The sequence below is a fragment of the Corvus moneduloides genome, chromosome 3, assembly GCF_009650955.1.
Source record: "Corvus moneduloides isolate bCorMon1 chromosome 3, bCorMon1.pri, whole genome shotgun sequence".
NCBI lineage: Eukaryota > Metazoa > Chordata > Aves > Passeriformes > Corvidae > Corvus > Corvus moneduloides.
Genome location: NC_045478.1, coordinates 93,098,130 through 93,117,736, shown reverse-complemented (window position 1 = coordinate 93,117,736; position 19,607 = coordinate 93,098,130). Strand labels below are relative to the sequence as shown.

Below are 19,607 nucleotides of genomic sequence, written 5' to 3'. Positions count from 1 at the left end.
TTAGAGTATTGAGCAGCTGCTCTTGAAAACAAACAGATCCAACCAATATTCTATCAATCAGGCAAAATTTGAAATGGGAAAAAGATGGTCTAGTCAACCAATTTCCATCTTCAGTTTCCCTTCTATATAGACATATGTATTACACATATGAGAGAGAGAGAGGGACTTGGACTGAAAAGACACACACCACTGCTTTTGGGAAATTAAAACCCAGTTAAATTTAATCACTACTTAAATGCATCTCTTAATTAAAATATTAAAATCTGAAAGTCAACTGATAATTATTAAAAAAACTTCCCAGTAGATAAACCCACGGATCTCAGGAAACTCATTTGTACCCTATCTGGTTTCTTCAAACTTTGTATAAAATTAAACTATAGACAAAGACTACTTCTGGTATTGCAATACAGATGATGATGCTGTTTTTGAATCCTGATAGTATAGGTGATATTCCACTATTGCAACAGCATTTCAAACCACAGTTATCATCTGAGAAATTCCAAGGTGTCTCCAGATATGTCAACTATATCCTCAATATAACCTTCATCTACTGTAAATGCTGATTTTCCTATACATATATTTATGTTTTCTTTTAAGAAGTTCATCGCACTAACTGGAACTTTTAGAAAGCAGTGGGATGTGAGGCAGAACATATATACCAGAAAAACAAACCCTACTTCCCTTCTGCACCTATAGGGAGATTTGCATTTTTTAAAAGTAAAGTTCAAATAACTATTTAAAATCCATTCAGCTGCCAGCAACCTGCTTTCACTAGAAACACTACAGAAAAGCATCTTATGACTATTTTAGTAAAACAAATACAGCACTTGTATATTAACAGAAAATGTAGTTTTTCTTAATATGAGTGAGGGTTTGCCAAAGCAGATGTTGCAGGTGGGGAGAGCTCTGGGACTTCTAGAACTACAAATGTCCTTCACAGCTGCCTGAGTCTTGTGGCAAGAGTTCTGCAGTTGCCAAAATATGGCTGCCTCTGCTGGAGGGAGATGTGCAGCCCAGCTTCTATGAGGGAAACAGAGGAAGCACACCTATATACACATTTTGAAATAATCTCAGAGAATTTCTACATTAAATTAAAACACATATAAACTTCACATGATTCTGGTGGTTTTTTAGCACCAAGCTCCCTGTTCATTTAGCCTAGTATGGCTGGGTTTAGAACAGCTCCTTTCCAGTCACCATAGCAGGACAGGTTGGAAGGGGCTACCACAAAGAAAGAAACGTGAAGTACCACATCCACTGTACTTGCAAGTGGGCTTGAAAGAAAAGCTCTGAAGAACAAACTATCTCAAAAGTTTCCATTCACAAAATCTCTTTAGTTTAGGGTGGGAGATGATTATTATTTGGTCTCAGGGAGCTAATTATGATACTAATTTAAAAAAATAATTAAGCATTGACGAAGTTTTCAACAAAACATTTTGCAAACATGCTTTAGAAACACTGATAATCAAACTGATTTCCTTTGTAAGCAAGATCTTTTATACTCCGGTAATTGCATGTAATTCTTTTTAAAGACCACACATGGCACACACGCCTCAAAAGAATGAAACAGAAACAGAAAATGGAAATTTTAATGAGGGAATGATCAAAAATTGAACAGAAATAAAGACAATTGCAATGGGATAACACTAATAACACAGTAGGTTTAGGTAAATACACTAGTGAATTCGCAATATCATAAACTGTCACATGTTCATGCAAGGAAAAGGCACTACTTCATTATACTTTAAGACCAGCTGTACCCCAAATCCTTGGATCTCATAAGCAAATTTTTAGCAAAGAGTATGAGGGAGTGGCAGATGCATCCTTCGGATTTACTTCATCTCCCTCCCCTCTTGACACATTCAAACCATGTTTCAGATTTTCACAGCTACCATTCAGTTATCTATTACTTTGCAATGAGTTACAACCTAATAATGTGTCACATGTTTCAATTCTGCTGTTCACTGAACTCCATTTCTGGAGAAAGAAAAACAGAATCAGACAGGGAACATTTTTACTTGTAGATTACTCTAAAAGAGAACCATTCTTCACCAAGTATGAAATTACAGTCAACCACCTGGAGTTTCATATCCTTCCAGTGTTCACAGAAAAAGCATACTCACAGCAAATCACAAAAGTTGAGCTATTATAAACATCAGCTTTCTTAAGTCATGTAGCATTGCTCACAATATTGGCAGTAGTAGCCATAAAGACTCCCAATCCATTTTCTAAGTAATTTATTTCATACCATAGAAGTGTTTATTTTATTGCAAAATGCAATGAATTGGTATCAGGGAAAAACTTCAAGGACTAAAATCATAGGCCATGTTTATATATTTTCCCCCTTTAAGAAAACTAAACAACAAATAGGGGATTGCCCTGCCCAGGATGGGGGGGTTGGAACTACATGATCTTTAAGGGCCCTTCTAAGCCAAACCATTCTACGATTCTATGAATATTAGGAGGGATCCAGTGATCCTATGTCTTTCATATTTCCTTTTCAAAGTGTTCTTCTAATTGCAGAGTTTTAGATCTTTTTGATCACAGATACCTATATTAGTTGATTTCCTAATTCATAGACTCTCAGAAGAAATTTATGTTAATACAACAATGATTAATTCAATTCTTTGGATGTGAAAGTTACGTCAAGCAAGGATCACCACATTTAGAACATAAATCCACAGTCTGCAGTATTCAAAACGGCAACTTCAAATTATGTATATTTATATAAAGTATTACAAGGCTGGAGACACAGAAGAAAGCCTATGAAAAGATAACATCTAAATAAAAGTGTCAGTAGTTCTCCTCTTTCTAGCATTATTTTAGATTAATTACAACATTAAAGATATGCAGTAGACTAAAAAGAGCAGAAGGAAAAGGAAATTCACAGGTAAAATTACACCAGGCCACCCTGTGGAACCGCACCTGCAGAAAGCAAGCCCCACATCACCGCATGTTACATTTTCTCCAGAAGTCGTGCTCTGGAACCCCTAAGCTCACCTTGTCTTTCTCTAACTTCTCATTCTCACATTAATTCTCACAGTTCACAGCCACCTCAACAGTGCTACTACTGTTTTCAAGATTACACCATAAAACATAAAATTGCGCATCACTCTTCCCATGGTCCCATCTAACTACACCTAAAGAAAGGAGGTGCATGTACATTTTTCTTGATGGCGGTCCAAAAAATCCTCTTCTTCCCTGCAAATGCTTGTCCTTGCCTTCTGTCGCGGGTTCGGTTTGTAACCGGGCGGAAACACCAATTTAGTGTAGTGGTTTGGTTCAAAATACTCATTACTGTTTATCTGCTGTGAGATAAGAATTAGGAGAAGTGCAAAGCAGGCACCAAACTTGAAAGAATATAAAGAAGTTTATTAACAGACCTAAAAGGGGAAAAAAAAATTATACCACCTTCAGAACTCTCCTCCTCCCCCACCTTCCTCCCTTCTCCCACTGACAATGTGAAAAGACAACCCTTAAGATGTTCAGTCTGTTTACCAGTGCCATAATAACCTTGTTCAGTCCATTTAGAGAGAGAAGTCTCTTCTTGCTCATACTATGAAAACATTATCACAACGAGACAGCCGCCCACTTCCAAATATTGTTCAGTCCATTTAGGAAGAGGAGTCTCTCTGCCTGCGTGTGAGTCCTTTCCCCCGACTTGCAGCTTTTCCCGCAACTGCTTTCGAGGGTCCACTCTTGAAGTTTTTTGGGGTACAATTTTAAGGTCGAGCCGTTCAGAAACAAAAACAGAGGCCCTTCTCCTTCCCTGGGAGCAAAGGGTCTTCATCATCTTCATCTTTAGGACTATCTCTGGGAGCATCTCTAGGAACTGAGGTTTTCTCCTTTCCCATTTGGAGCAAAAGTCCTCATCTGGTTCATCTCTACGGACTGAGGTTTTCTCCTTTCCCGTTTGGAGCAAAAGTCCTCATCTGGTTCATCTCTCCCTGTCCAAACTTCTCATGAAATTACAGCTGCGTCAGCATCTGCCTATCTCAGCGCAGGTGCTTTTGCTCACGAATTGAACACTCCACCCCCCATATCTTCATGGAATTACAACAGGATACTCTGATATATCATAGCTTCACAACAGAATTTCAGCTTTAAGCATCTCCTCTCTCTCTTCCCTCAGGTTTTCAGCTCTTCACAGCAATAAAAGGGTTACTCTCACCTCGGCCTTGCAGCTTTGCAGCTGGAATGTTGAATGTTTCTTATCGCAGTGGAGAGGGGGGAGAGCCGAGCCGCTCCGGCTGCCCACGGCAAGGCAGTGGGGGGGGTTCCACGACTGGAACAGGTCCATGGCTTCAGGATGGCCGTGGCCCGGCCCGGCCTGGCCCAAGCAGGGCCTGGCCGGGCCCGCTGGCCCCCACACGGGGCCCGCAGCCACCTGTCCCAGCGCCGGAAACGAGAGAGAGCTTGGGGGGAGTTTGCCTATTCTTAAATGTGGATCACAGAGGTGATCACAACTTTAAGTGGCTTAGAGAATTGTCCATATTCAAACTGGCCAGCTGATAGGTTCTTTCAGTTCCCAGAGGAAACTGTAAGCACCCCTTAGCAAGGACGTCCGTTCCGGGACTATGCTTGCTCACCTATGACACCTTCACAGTCTAGTTTACTGTTTTCTCCCAGCATCATGTCTTATCAGCCTCACAGGCACAGAAAACTACACAGGACCTCCTGCAATGACAAGACTATTTATAAGCACAGCACCTTCAGATCCCAGTGAAAAGAAGGTCCAGTCTGCCCTAAGTTCTCGTAAGTCTGAGTCCCCAGCCCACCAGAGATGCCTTGACCTGTCTTTATGCCACTTCCAATACCTCCCCTACACCCCTAAGTTCTTCCCTTTTCTGCATCTATCTATTAAAACTGAATTTTGCCTATGTGCAACAGGTTAAAACTAAAACAATGAAAGACAGGTACAGGGAAGAAACTACACCACTAGAAATCTCTAAGGAAATTATTCCTTCTAAGTGTCTTCACTGTCTGTTTGCAGTTGGCCTGAAACCATATCACTTCTATAGGGTTTAAGTTAAGGCTTATGACTAACACTCATGGCAGCCTGGAAAACAGGACAGATAATCAACATCTATTAGTTCAAAAATTCTCAGTACAGAAGAGTTCTTAACAAAGAACATGAAACAATGTTTCACTCACACCACCAAACCCCGCCTCCCTCCCCCCCCCCCCAATCCATGGGTGAAGCGCACAAAAAACTCACAAATGTTTACTGAAGAGACTGAAACTAACATTCTAGAGGAAGAAGGGGTAGAAAAGAGAGAAAGAAATAATATAAATCGGGAGACATTTCGAAAGGTCCCTGGTAGCCCTAACTATAAACAAGACCAATCTAATCAGGTTTTTCTAGTGAAAAAATAACTGACCATCCAAAACAGATCAACCATTACTCTGTCGTATTTTTGGTTTAAAGATATTATTTCAGCAATGCATACAGTGATGCACAGGAATCTGGGGTTGAGTTTTTTAGGCAATGTAAGTTTAGAGGGCTTTATATTGGGCTTATTTTTTTGCTCTCTTTCCCATAATACGTATTGGTACTACATCATATGATGCTCTCTTTACACAGAAAAGAAACACTTGTATCAAGTTTCTTCTCATTTTTATTAAATAATAAAAGTGATAAATATGGCATTTATCTTTTTCAAGGTCAAACAAGAGGAAGCTACTCACTGTCCCCATCTGAAAATACCAGTAAAGACATATTGTGTAGTTATTTAAACTGAAAAAATCTCAGGAAAATGCATACAGTCTTTTAAATGAGAGCCCAAGTTACTGCAATTATCTAGGGCTACCTTCACTTTTTAAAATCCTTTCTTTCCTCATAGCACTTGAAACTGACAAACACACTCTTTTTTTATTCTGAACTTCAAGCACCTTGTTTAAAACTGGTGTAAAAAGAATGCCAAACTTTGTGGAGAATATTTACAAAACCATTGCCAAATGTACGCCCTGCACTTAGATCTTCTACCAGACAGACATTTTGCCTTTGTTTTTTCATCATTCAGAACCAAATGCAGGGCAGTGCAACCTCGGAGACAAGTAAAGTCTTTTTTAACCAGCACAGAAAAACTGCTGTTCACAGTTCCAAGTGCTGCTCCACAGCACCAATTCTATCAAACTGTCCCATCAGAGCTTCAGTCTTTTACATTTTACTTGAGCGACAACAAACTTCTAGTAGTAAGATTCTTAGCAGTGAAGAAATGTATTTGTCATCAGAAACTGGAATGAAACAACTTACTTTGTGAAAAGGTAATAGTTCGAGACTTGTCCAATATAGCAGTAAAGGACTCGTAAGACCACACCTCTCCGAGAAACTGCCACATCCTTTCAAGTACACATTTTACACAAAACATAGCTATTTTGAAAAACAGCTTTTCATAGTACTTGTGTTCAGAAGAGTCAGATTCATTAAACTTTATACATAAACAAAATGTAAACACATGTTAAAAAAATTACCTACAGACACCAATGTGAATGATGGATATGAACCTTCCCCAAGCAACTGAAGCTGAATTTTTCAATTTAAATTAATCAAAAGCAAAAGATCAAGCAAAAGCTTTAATAACTGCTACAGTACTGTAATAGTACTTCACAGCTAAAACCAACATTATTTCACAAAATATGCACATAAAAATGCATATTTACTTTAAAAAGGGAAATGCCCAAAAGAAAGGGAAATACCAAAGCATATTGCAGTCTACTTGATAACACAAAAAAAGTAAATCATCACTGCTCACTAGGAAGCAGGGCAATAAAGTTATAAATATCTTATTACAGCTTGATAGTAATTTTTTATGTTGAAATTTACTCCAGAAGAAATTTACTCCAGAAAGAATTACATTCTTTTGACCATTCTTCATACAGGTTTCTTTCAGGAACATAACTACTTGCACACATAGCTCAATATCAAACAGAGAGGCAGAAATTAACAGTGTATCAGACAGGCGAAAAGAACAAAATACTAACACGGTTTACTACAAATCACTTATATAAAAATTCCACAATTAATCTTCCCATAAATATGGAATAAATATAACCATATAAGTATGAAATTTAAAATTTTGTTCTGAGTGGATAACTAAAAAAAATAGAATCTTAATATATGCAGCTTTAAATCACTGTATTCATTTTGAAATTTTGCCTGGTGGAACACATCAAAGTAATTTCAAAAAACAAAATCAAGTTTGTTGAGTAAGAATAGGCTTGCAGCATAATTTGAAGCTCAAGCATGGGCCCTGATGAACAGCTGTAGGGGAAAAAAAGAGCTCTCAAAGGCATTGACCACCACAACTATGTCTTTCACTCTTGGAACGCACCATAGGAAAAGCAGCAGTCTCTTAAATAACTGGATTCTACATTATACAACAATTAAACACCCTTCACATAGGAAAATATCCTCTATTTCTAAATCTACATAATAATCACTTTTCCCTATTCAACATCTTTCCCATGATTATATGTGTAAATGCTAAGAAAAATGCCTCAGCCACAATTCAGTTGGTTATGAGTAGATTTTAATATCTAATTAAGATGGGTCAGTATTTCAAAGAGACACTAGTAGAGATTAACTGAATGATACAATAAATGGCATTGACTCAATTGACAGCAGTATTTTCTTTGGGTCTAGAACAAAGTAATATCCTATGCCAGAGTTAAAAACGCTTTGATCCATTCTGTCATCTCAAAGAATGTCTTTTATTAATGCAACAGAGACGCCTGCCAGGGTTTTCTTATCACCTGAATCAATGCTGCTAAAGGTGCTGTATTTCAGACGTGACCTTACACCCCAGTTCTACTTTCCTTCACTGTGGGGCCCTATTTACAAGAAAACTTGGCCACCTAACTTTTATCAGTATTTCTGTTGAAGAGTTTCTTTCTTTCCTGTCATGCCATATTGCTGAGCTTCATTTGGGGGTCTGCATCAGCAGGGGCCATATAAATTCTATAAATAGTACTTGGTCCTGAATATCCTACTCACAGATGTAAATATATGTAAGTGTCTTATGAGACTGGTACTGTCTAATAAGTTTGTAAAACACACAGACATTATGAAACTGTAACATATTATTATAAAACATTTACATACTCAAAGACTGCAAAACAATAGGATTTCCTTACTATGACATATTTCCCTCCCACACTTGAAAGCAAAGTAAATTAACATATCATCATACTTCATACATCTAACATCAGCTCTTTAATACAGTTTATAAAACACAACAAAAGTTGTCAATCTCAGCAATAAGTCAGAATAAGTGCAAAACAAGTTCCTTACTAAAACTATCTGACATATGGTTTGACTTTTCAAATAATTAAAGGCTTAATATGCTTGCCATTTACAAATCAAAATCAACTGACATGATAGGCTAAAATCTGGAAGTTAATCTTCTACTGGTGAAACAGAAAGGAAATTCTTTCTGCTTTTGAGAATGTCTAAACCAAGGCTCTGAGTGGGCAAGGCCTTAGAAATACTACTTTATTCTGTATGTTACCATCATTCCCTTGTTAACCACAGCTCCTGTTTCTAAAACCTAAGAAATGAGAATGGATGGATCTTCAGTTTGAACATTTTATTTTGCTATACATTGTAAAGCACTGGTTCATTAGAGAAGGGGTGTAACAACAGTAACTCCTCATTTTCTCTAGGAGTTAAGTGTGGTATGTGACAGTGGAGCAACCTATAGCTCCTCCCCAGAAGCTTACAGATGCTTTTATTTTCAAAATTAATAGCTATTGAGGTGATCACCTTAAGTATTTTAAGCTTTTAAAGGTTACAGTAAAATAGTATTTATTTATTATTAAAAATCTTCCACCCAACACACCAGTTAAAGCAGGAAATATTTGCCTGTTCTGTAATAAACTCAGGCTAGGCAAGGGTCTTAACAGCCTAGACTAGCATGGGTACAACCCCTTTACTGTGCCAATAAATGTACAATCACCATGCAAAAGCAAAATTTTCTGAACTCATACTACTCCCAAATGGTCATATTCGTTTGAGATCAAGAACTACTCTTTATCTAACTTCAAACATTTAATCTAGCAGCTCTGCCTAACCTGCCTGGTTCCACTTTTTAAGTTTAAAGTCTGATTTCAACCCATTGAAACTGAAGGGAATTTTGCAATTGATATCCTCAACTTTTTCTCTAAAAATAGTTCTCCTCATTTTCTTCCCATTAATGCCCAACTTCAGTGGTCTCACAGTTCTGTTTCTTCATGCTGATATCACCTACATTTGCCTCTGATTTTGTCTGCATTATTTTCCTTCCTTTTAAAAAAGCATCATGAAAGTGAAAGTATACAGGGACTTGGATAATCTTGTGATGTGAGGACAGGGGAGGAAAGTAGGCATATGGCCTTCAATTCATTTTTGAACTCTCAGAGCCTTACAAAGTTTCCTATACAGTCAGTATCCAGCAACAAATATTTAAATCTACTAACAAAAGCTGTGGGTTGGGGATTTTGTTATTTATTAACTGACATGAGACTCTGAGAAACAGTCTGTGAAGTATCAAAGAACTCCTGTATCAAAGGTTAAAGACCACTGAACTAGAACCTGAGTTATGCAAGGGACATCTCTGTAATTCTGTGATTCATCCATCTTATGGTCAGTAATTCTGCACTGTTTACCAGTTCAGCAACAGCATAAAGCACTAAATCACAAGAATTTTGTATTTCTACACAAATGCATGAATTGAAAATTTTCTGTTTAAATAACCAACTATTTACATTTACAATTTGTGACAAATTTGTGACAAACAAAAATCTTTCCTAAAAACACATGCATGAAATTTACATTTCAAAGAGATTTCAGGCAATTGTTAATTAACTGTTTACAACAATGGTTTTAAGAACCTAACTGTACCAAAAAAAAACAAACAAAAAAACCCTTAAAATAATTCTGAAGTGAATGAAAAATCTTGATTAACCTGATTCCATCTCCTAACAACCTCAAGCCAAAACAAAGCCCCGACATAAAGAATGAGAATCATGCTTACATTCCAGAACAAGGAAAAAAGTATTTCTAACATGTGCATTTAGGTGGACCAGTGTCTTTGAACAAGACATGAGACAACCTCTGTCAGGTGCTGTACTTGTGTGTGGACTCCACGTTCAACAGAGTTACTATACAATTTGAATCACTGTGTTTGGGTGACAGGTGCAGCTGCTGGCAGCTTTATTTTTTTTTGAAGAATAAACTCTTGGAAAACATTCAGGTTTTAACAAAGCAAATACAAGATCTTCTTGGCAAGATCAGTGGCCAAAAACTTTAGACACCTATTAAAAACTCCCCTGAAAAGAGTCAGCTAGAAAACACCACTTTTTATTATTTTAATCCCTTATTTTAAAGGCAGGCAGCATAAACATTCAGTGGGTAGAGAGCAAAACCCTTACCTACCTCCCAACAAACAGTTGTGTTTTCTCTCTACTTTTCTTTTTTATTCCTTTCTCCTAAGATTTGAATTTGAAAAATGTAAGATAGCTCCCATCTCAGCTTTCCTAGAAGACTAGTTCAAGAGAAACCAAGATCTAGCATGAAATGACAGCAGCAGATGCAGAACTGCTCAGCCTGTCTTACATAATTTGCAAGCCTAAATGTCAAGTCAGTCAACACTAATAACAAAAGTCATGGCTTCTTAGACCTCCAAGTAAATCTGTACTTTGTCCCAGCACCTCACAGGGTTCAAACTAACCCTAGAATTCAAACCTCCTTCTGGAAAAGCCATTGTTACAACCAGAAGAGCACCTCCAAAGCTTTTCATGAAACCGTAATAAAACAGCCTTCAGAAGAACATTAAACAAAATTTTCAGCAGAACTGTATTTTAAACAATAGCGATTTGTGGTGGTTCTGAACATCTCTGGTATTATGCTAACATCCAAAATGATACACAAAGCAGTAGTTTGTACAAGCAAGATGATTTGTATACCTGAAGCAAAAGTAATTTCAGGCTCTGAGGTCCTGTAGCAAAAAAATATCCGAATCAAAAACGTGCTGTTAAGATGCCCAACTCTATAAGAATAAAGCAATTTCTGACATATGTCATCTAAACATTTCACTCTCTTCATGTATTATTCACAGAGGTTATACACCAAAGTCTGTTTGTATATGCAAATCCCCAAATTTTACCACTACCTGAAAACTAATCTGAACGCTTTTTGAAAATAAAAGGAGCAGCTTGGCTTATTTCAAACACTTGGCCCTAGAGCTACCTGATGCATTGAACTTGAGGGAGATCACATAAAGGAAAAGTTACTTTTTCTTCTGTTTTGGCATATTCATGACTACAGGTAAGATCGCACAAATTTGTCTTTCGAATTTTGGTTTACAGAGAAGATCAAGTAAGCAAGTGTTAAACAACAGAAAAAAGTGTTTATAACTATCTCATTGCTGAAAACCAGCACTATCAAGTGGCAGCGATGAAAGTGTTCTAACAAGATTATCATTGCCAAAAATATGACAAATTTAGTCTCCCAAACGAAAAAATGGTAGCAAGACAAAAAATAATGTAGCTAGTATGTCAGCTAGTATGTCAGCTCCAGCTGCGTTCAAAATGCTTAAACACATGAACCTAATCAAACTCCGTTCTGAAAAGACAACTTAACTGGGAGGGGTTGGGTGTTCTTTTTGGATGAGGAACTCACCCAGATTTCAAGTCTGTAATCCGTAAACAATTAGTAGCATCTAGTCCTACTTTTCCATTTCTGACCACACTGGAAATGAAGGGCGAAAGTGCTGGAGAAATTCTGTTCAAGGCCACTTCAGGTGACATTTTAATACGTTCCTCCTTCCTTTTGTCTTGAGCTGCAAAGGGACAGCAAAGGGAGAATATTAAATTTAAAAAATACTACTTACTTGATGTAGATTCACATGTACTCTGCAAACACCAACAGAAAAAAAGCTAAGCATGCAAAAGACCACGAATGTAGAGTAACTGAAGTGTGCACAGGTTTAGAATGAAAAAATAAACAGAGGTAGGTTTTTTCCTCCCACCTCTGCAACATTCAATGAAGCCTGTTTATTCAGTATGAACATAAAGCCAGAATTTTGTCCTAGGCACTTTTAACTAAGGCCTGATCCCTCTGAGAAAGAAAACTGAGGGCCACTCTGACACTTCACAGCCTAACCCTTCTTTTGGGCATTCCCAGTCAGTCGGTAATTGACAAGTCACACTTCTTCTACTTTCCCTGAAATCAATGGGACTTACATTAACAGCAATGGGCCCAGGGGTTTGATACCTCTCTGTATGCTCACCTGCAATTTCTAAGAGCACTAGTGTGCCTATAATCAGTATTACTTTTATGCTACTTCATTAGGCAGCAATTTATAGGACTTCATGATGCCTTTTAAAAGCTAACACTGCTTCTCTTTCAGTGCCATCACCATACTCTTTGAAAGGCATCTTCATCTTCCTTCACGTAACAGATCAGGAAGCTGATGTACGCACATTCTAAGCACAGCTTGTTCAGAAGTGCTTGCAATTGTGTGACCTTATGCTAAATCAATTAGGCCATTAATTTAGCACGCTTTAGGAACCCGTTGCTTTCTAGGTGAAATGCAGAAACTGAGCATACACACATTCGAATTCATTGCACCACAAAAAGACTAGAGTACATGGACAACAACAGACTGTGGTAGAAGTGGGAGGAAAAAAGGATAACCAACCTATTAAAATGTTAACATATTTGATCACATTCTAAGGCACGGAGCTTCACGTGAAAATTAACTGAACTCGGCAATTTTAGAAAACAAGGCTGTAAATGACTAAAGGTGACATAAACTTGCCACTGATAAGTGGGACAGAAGAGCTTATACATAAACCCTGAGGATTAAAAAATATTTTTAAAAATATCCATTTAATTGGGAAACACCAATATGCACTGCATTCACTTTCTCTAAAATGCTGCATATGGACTGCTGTATTAGTAAGTGTTCTATAACAAGAGTGTGAACAGCTCATGGCAATAACTGCAATTTTCTGTTGTTTCTCACACTCAGTTTACAAGCATTAATTAGTAACTAATGGGTATTCTACAGAATCTACTAAATCTCTGCAACTGGGAGCAACGTTAGATTTCACATTCTGTTCTCATGAAAGCCATTCACACTGGAGTAGCAGGAAGCAATGATCAAGAGTGTTTGTCCTAGCTATTCGGAGTGTATCTTAATAAAGCAAAGGCCAGGCACTTTAAGGTAAACAGAAACATTAATAAAGTAAGACTTCCTAAAAATAGTAATTATCTTTAATACACTGGCTCCTACATTTTATGGCAGTGAAGAAACTGAAGACTAAGTATCCATGCCCTGACACATAATGTGTTCTCATAGATGATTTGTTTAATTGACAGTGGAACAACTTAAGTTTGTTTAGCAAACACCTAGAGCAGTTTAAGATACTACCTCTGGTTTGCTACTTTTCTACTAAAAATTTCTGCCTGCTCACCTTTATTCTTCCCCAGAGGGACTGAGAGGACACAAGCCCATACTGGACATATTTCAGTGCAAAGTCTAATGGCTTAGACTAAACTGCTAATAAAAAATTAGTTTAAGCTAAAATACTTTGCACAAGAATGGTTACAACAGGACACATACTTCAGTCTGCCAGCTCTGCTGTAGGGAAGAGTAATTTCAAGCAGGGGCAGCTGGACTGATGAAAGTAAGAACTTCTTAAACCATGAGAACATGCTGAAAAACAAGCTATCCTTCTAGCAATCCTGAAGTTATACATTAAGATCTCAGAACTGGTTCTGATAATGACACATTTTACGGGGACTGTAAGTGTTATGAGGGTGAAATTGCGAGACATGGTATGTGTGGTGATCACAGCTGAACAGATGCATCTTCCAAAATGAACTTTAAAATGAGATTCCTTATCTTTTTGTTAATAAAATTCGTAGATATTGTCAAAACAAGATCTAAATGACTGTTTGGCATTTTTCTGTATTTTATTGCATCATTTTTAAAAATCACAAAACCTTCTATTTAACAAGCCAGATACACAATACTTAAAGGGTTGCTATCAATTAAACTCACTGATTTATTTTGTAAACAAAGGGCTTTACAAACTAGAACATAATTCGTACCCATTTCCTAAGTTTCAGTTGTCACATACATTTTTTTTCCTCAGCTTAAGTTTCCCACAGTACTGGAAATTGAACACAAACAAACTCAGGGGAATTAAGAAAAACAAAATTCGCTGGACTGCTTCCCTCCCAAAACAAAACCTTTGAAAGAAGCAAACAAACTCATAGTTGAATCCTCTTAGATTCAGCTGGCTATCACTGTGACTTGGGGCTAATGTTACACAGGCTTCAGAGCAACCATGAAGTCCCGGGCACTGCTTTGGGCACCAGAGAGAGTCCGGATGCAAGATACTCTGTCGTTCCACCACCGGCCATACCATTATGGGCATTAAGTGAAGCTTTAAAAAGGAAAAGGTGACTATTGTGATGGAGACCTGGAAGCGTGACAGGACCTCTCCTGTCTAACCCTCTTGGCGTGGCCGTCGGCAAGCTTGGTAGTGTGGTTTTCACTTCGGGGGTGGCAGGAACATGTGCCTGGGTGTGAGTGGGGAAAGGAGGGGACCCACGACCGCCGCCTCCTGCAACCGTGCCCGAACACATCCATGGAATGCGATCAGCAATGTGGATCTGCGGAGCCCCGGGTAAATGCCGAAGTTACCTAAGCCCTGGCACGGAAGAACGCTCAGAACCCCGGAATGGGTGAGGCTGGAAGGGACCACAGTGGGTCATCTGGACCAACCTCCCTGCTCAGGCAGGGTCACCCTACAGAACACGGCACAGGATTGCATCCAGGCAGTTCTTGAATACCTCCAGTGATGGAGACTCCGCACTCTCCCTGGGCAATTTGTTCCAGTGCTCGGTCATCCACAAAGAAGCTCTTCCCCATGTTCAGGGGGAACTTCCCGCCCATCAGTCTCGTTCCGGGCTGACCCCGGCCAAGCCCTACTCCCTCCCCAGCCGGTGCCGCCACCCGCGGCGCTGCGCCCGCCCCGCCCCGCCCCATCGGCGGCGCTAACACCGGCCTCCGCCGGCTCCGGGCCAGAGCCTCCCGCCTCCGGGTCGCCTTCCGCCCGCCGCCGTCCCGGGAAGGGCTGTGGCATTGCTCGCTCCCGCCCGCTCTCCCTGCCCGGCTCGCTCGCCCCATCGCGCCCGTCCCGGCCCCGCCATTACCTACGGCGGCCGGAACTCGCCGCTTGGCAACGGCGTGCACGCCCCCGCGCCCGCCGTGCGCGCCTCCGCTCCCCCCGCGCCGCCGCCGCCGCCTCTCCCACCCGGGTCGGAGGGGTCTTCACTGGCCCAATATTGGCGTCCGCCGCAGGTGCCTGCGCGGGCTGTGTGGCCGCGCAGGGCGGGGGCCGGCGGTTCGGTCCGTCGCCGCCGCAGCGGCGCGGGGCAGGGAGGAAGAGGAGGGGGGGCGGTTGTGGCAACAGGCGTTCGGCAGGGGCAGCCCTGCCGGGCGAAGGTCCCCGCGGGCAGCCCGTCGCCCATGGCAACCCGAGAAGCCTCGGCGGGGCCCGGGGCGGGTCAGGGTCAGGGTCCAAGGGCCGCCCCGGCGCCATGGCCGCGGAGGTTGTGGTGGTGGGATCCTGTATGACCGACCTGGTCAGGTTAGTACTGGCTGGGGGTTTCCTGCCCGCACTGGGCGGAGCGACCCCGAGGTCATGGGAGCGCAGGGCGTCGCGGTGCCCGGGGCGCAGCGCAGGCACGCCGGGCTTCCCGGGACAGGCCGGGCCCGGCCGGCATGTGCCCCGGGCCGAACCGAGCGGGTGTCACGTCTCTCCCCCAGGCCGGGATGCAAGAAGCGGGGTCGGCGCCAGGCGCGGCGGGCGGAGCGCTCGGCCCGGGGCAAAGGGAGCCGTAGCTGTGGCAGAGGAAAGGACTGAGCCCAGGCGCAGGTTGCCCAGAGAGATTGTGGAGTCTCCATCACTGGAGACATTCAGGAAGCGTCTGGATGCAGTCCTATGCCGTGTGCTCTGCGATGACCCTGCTTGAGCAGGGAGGTTGGTAACCCCCAAGTGACCCACTGTGGTCGGTTCCAACCTGACCCGTTCTGGGATTCTGAGATTCTGTGAAGCGGGGCGGCTGCGCCCGGGTGATGTCAGCTGCAAATAGTGCTTTGAAAGAAGAGTGTGGGAACGGGGAGAGGTTTGAACGTGCTGGAGCTTTGATCAGCTATCTCTGACTCTGGAGAGAGGAGAGACTTTGGTTTGTGTTTTCAGCTGTGCCGGGTGGGTCGGTGTTGGCCTTGGCCATGGAGGCAGCGTTTCGCAGGCACCTGCACGGGAAACCTGGAACTCTTGACACTCGTTATCAGGAGAGGAGTCTGAAACAATTTTATGAAAGTAAATAAAGCTGGTCAACTGTAACACATTTTCAGTTCAAAGCACACTTGTCTGCACTGGAAAAGCGAGAAAGTAAGGTTAATATTGCAAAGAAACCATGGTTAGCTCCATGAAACAGTAGGTTGTAAATTGATTACTTGCAGACAACGTTTTGTGTGACACTTTGAAATGAGATTGAGGGAGAGGGAGAGAGAGGGAGGGCCTCCCAAGGTATTCGTATCCAAACATACCAAGAAGTGCATATAGGAAGCCCTCAAAAATTTAGCAGCTCTGCACTCCAAAGCTATTTTTAAAATTATTTTATAAGTTTTTTTAAAAGAATATCTTAATTTATCTTTATTCATTTTCTGAGCATTTTGCTTTTTGAATTAAATACTTGGGTCTCATTGTCTTTTTTTCCTTCTTTTTCTTTATTGTACATAGGTAAGGTCTGGAAAGTTCTTTTAAAAATTGAAGTACGGAAGTTCATGAAAGCTCTTGGTTCCAGTAGCCTAGGCTTTACAGTCAATACTAAATAACAGGAGAATTCAAGTAAAATTGCAAGAATTCACGATGCAAATACTAACCTGAACTGGCTGGCCTTGTCAGTCCCAGTAAACTTGCAAATCAGTCTTTGATTTGCACTGTTTTAAACACATCTGTCTCCATACTCTGTATGCAGACTTGGTTAAAATAGGATTTAAAGTATATGTATCTGGACTGCATCAGCTTGTCCTGCTAGGAATTCTGCAATTAAAAAAAATCCTTTATCAACAGACAATTATACCAAAGCCTGTGGGTCAAGAAAGTGCAGAACACATGGTTAGAGGAACATGCTGAGGAGTGAGTAGTGCTTAGGCACAGACTTGTGTTACAGAAACGATGAAGGCTCTTAAATAATCATAGAACCTGTGTCAGAAAGATTTAATGCTTTATGTAATTTGCAGAACATGCTGGCAGCTTTCCAGGAAGAATAGTTGTCTTATAAGTCAGAGTAAGAGCTGTGGAACTGATCTTGACGTTATGTGTGAATGAGGTCTCAGATGCATATGACGTTGCACTGAAATGTAAAACATGGTGCTCTAACCTCAAGACATTCCTTTTCCTTTCTGTCTAAAATGTGGGGAAAAAAGTAATCAAAAAATTGTCTGCCAGTTTAAGCACTGCTGACAACTGCAGCTTTGGGCTTTTCTTGACACTTAAACGAACAAGAAAACTCCTTGCTCCTTTTTTTTTTTTTTTTTTTTGGCTGCAAGTTTGATATGCTAGAAATGCAGTCACTTATTTGAAGGGATATTAACTGGCCATACTGTAACCAGAGATTACACCATGGGCTGGAGTGATAGATGCTGTTACACTGAGATTAAGTGGCTGAAGAAAAGCCATTTCACTTTTCAGTGAGTTGAGAGGGTTTCTTAAAGTGTACAAATGCTATCACAAGTATATATGCGACTCACCATTATTAGCTTCTGCTTTAAGTAGCAGTAAAGGGCTTTTTATGAGTGATAAAATAATCTAGTTGAGCTGAAAAAGAAGGGACGGCTTCATTCTTTCTGTTACTAGCACAGGACTTTGGACACTTAATGAAATAAGAAAAACTGTGTGTTTAAATTTAGCTGGCAACACTTTAATCTGACTAAAATTTCCACGTAGTACCTATGTAGACATTGTTTAAATGTATCCTGGGTTATGAAAATCTGGGTAAAATTACCGGAAAGTACTAAGCAGTAGGCTTGATTGTGCCTAGGTGGAACAGGAAACTATAAACAAGCTTTATGCAATATAAAAACTGCCAGGTTGGGGTTAGGATTAGATTCCAGGAGCATAACTCTTGACTGTCTTTGTATCTGGGATTTAGAGGGGGCTGCATATTCTAGATTTAAAGCTGTGGTTCATTTCAGTGGGAATGAAGGAGCATCAGGTTTTTGTGGGTGTGTCCTTTGTGCTGATGTTTCTGTTTATAAAAGACATGGGCAGCAGTGATCATGTTAAATGCCTATCACCCATTTGGAGGAGCATGAATAAATTGGTGAGTTACACAGAGGAAGCCGGACACATTTTTGTACACATTGTGTTTAATGGGCATATTCACCACTCAACACTAAAGCCTACCTTTCTTAGAAGATAATAATATTGATTGAGACTCTGCCAGAGCTAGACAATGCTGTGTTATAACTTAAACTGGTAAAATACCCTGTTGGCCCTTTAGGACACAACCTTGGCCCTCTGTCTGGAGAGCTAGAAGCTCAGGGTCAGACTTGAAATGGTGGTAGCAAACTTTAAATGTTAAGCATTCCCAGGTCTGTAGAGGCAAGGTACCGAAAAGCTTTAAGCCACTGTTGGAGGTATCATAGCCAGATTCACCATGAAAAAAAAATTAGCATATAATGTTTTTACTCAATACAGTAAACTAATGATTTAAAGAAGTGTAACATCTGTGTGAAATGGAAGTGTACAGTTTGAAATGTGCTGAATCTTACATAATGACCAAGACAGAAAAGGACAGGGGCCTTTGGTTGAAGACAGATACACAGATGTAATTCTGAGAAATAATCAAATTCAGAAGAAAGGGTAGCATGTCTTAAAATTCTTCTAAAAGGAAGGGGCCCAGTGGTTTGCTTTTGAAACACTGTTCTCATTGGAAATTCTTTTCTCATTGTCCTGTAGCGCTGCAGTGGCAGAATGTGGGTTTTCTAAAGTGAACTTCATATGATCAAAACAGCCTCACGTACATACATGCAGTAAACCACACTCTTCTGGCTTATTAGGACCAGAAGCAAAACATACTTGTGGTCACAATCACAATCAACACTTCATTGGCAATAGCAGGCAATAGTAGTAGAAAACAAGAACAGCATTATTCTATATGATCTAGATATCAAACCAGATGGGTAGCATCCACAGTATTATTTAAATAGTTTCTCTTCTGACTCATATTTGCAGACTGGTCGTGGCATTGGCATTTTAATTCATATTAAACCAGGACAAGACTAAACATATAAACCAATGAGAGTCAGACACACTAAAACAATTAGAATAAACAGGAGAAACTTTGGCATGGCAATTGAAAACAGCAGAAGCATAGAACAAAATGTAAGATGGAAAAGCAGTCTTTGGATAGTCACAACAACAACAGTCTCTCAGTTTAACTCAAGAGAATGACACCACAGTCCAAATAGTGGAAAACTGCATTTGCAAGAATGTTCAGAATTTCAAGTCTTAGTTTTCTGTGGACCTGTTTCCTCTCA

The 19,607-nt window shown here is 40.4% G+C and overlaps 2 protein-coding genes across 5 annotated transcripts in view; one reads left to right on the top strand and one right to left on the bottom strand.

The window, feature by feature from the left end:
• Positions 1-15,314, bottom strand: part of BABAM2 (BRISC and BRCA1 A complex member 2) — a 173,198-nt gene extending 157,884 nt beyond the window's left edge. The window contains exons 1-2 of one of the 2 annotated variants that reach the window (XM_032102780.1): positions 15,209-15,314; positions 11,660-11,819 (exon numbers count right to left, since the gene is read on the bottom strand). In XM_032102780.1, coding sequence (XP_031958671.1) covers positions 11,660-11,787 — 128 coding nt within the window. In that variant the 5' untranslated portion in view covers positions 11,788-11,819; positions 15,209-15,314. Of the gene's footprint in view, positions 1-11,659; positions 11,820-14,845; positions 14,966-15,208 lie in introns of those variants that run through there. The other variant, XM_032102779.1, reaches the window with a different exon arrangement.
• A 195-nt stretch (positions 15,315-15,509) lies between these two features.
• The window catches only part of RBKS (ribokinase), a 71,684-nt gene continuing 67,586 nt past the window's right edge, over positions 15,510-19,607 (top strand). For all 3 annotated transcript variants that reach the window (XM_032102786.1, XM_032102785.1, XM_032102787.1), the window contains exon 1: positions 15,510-15,645. In XM_032102786.1, coding sequence (XP_031958677.1) covers positions 15,596-15,645 — 50 coding nt within the window. In that variant the 5' untranslated portion in view covers positions 15,510-15,595. The remainder of the gene's footprint in view (positions 15,646-19,607) is intronic.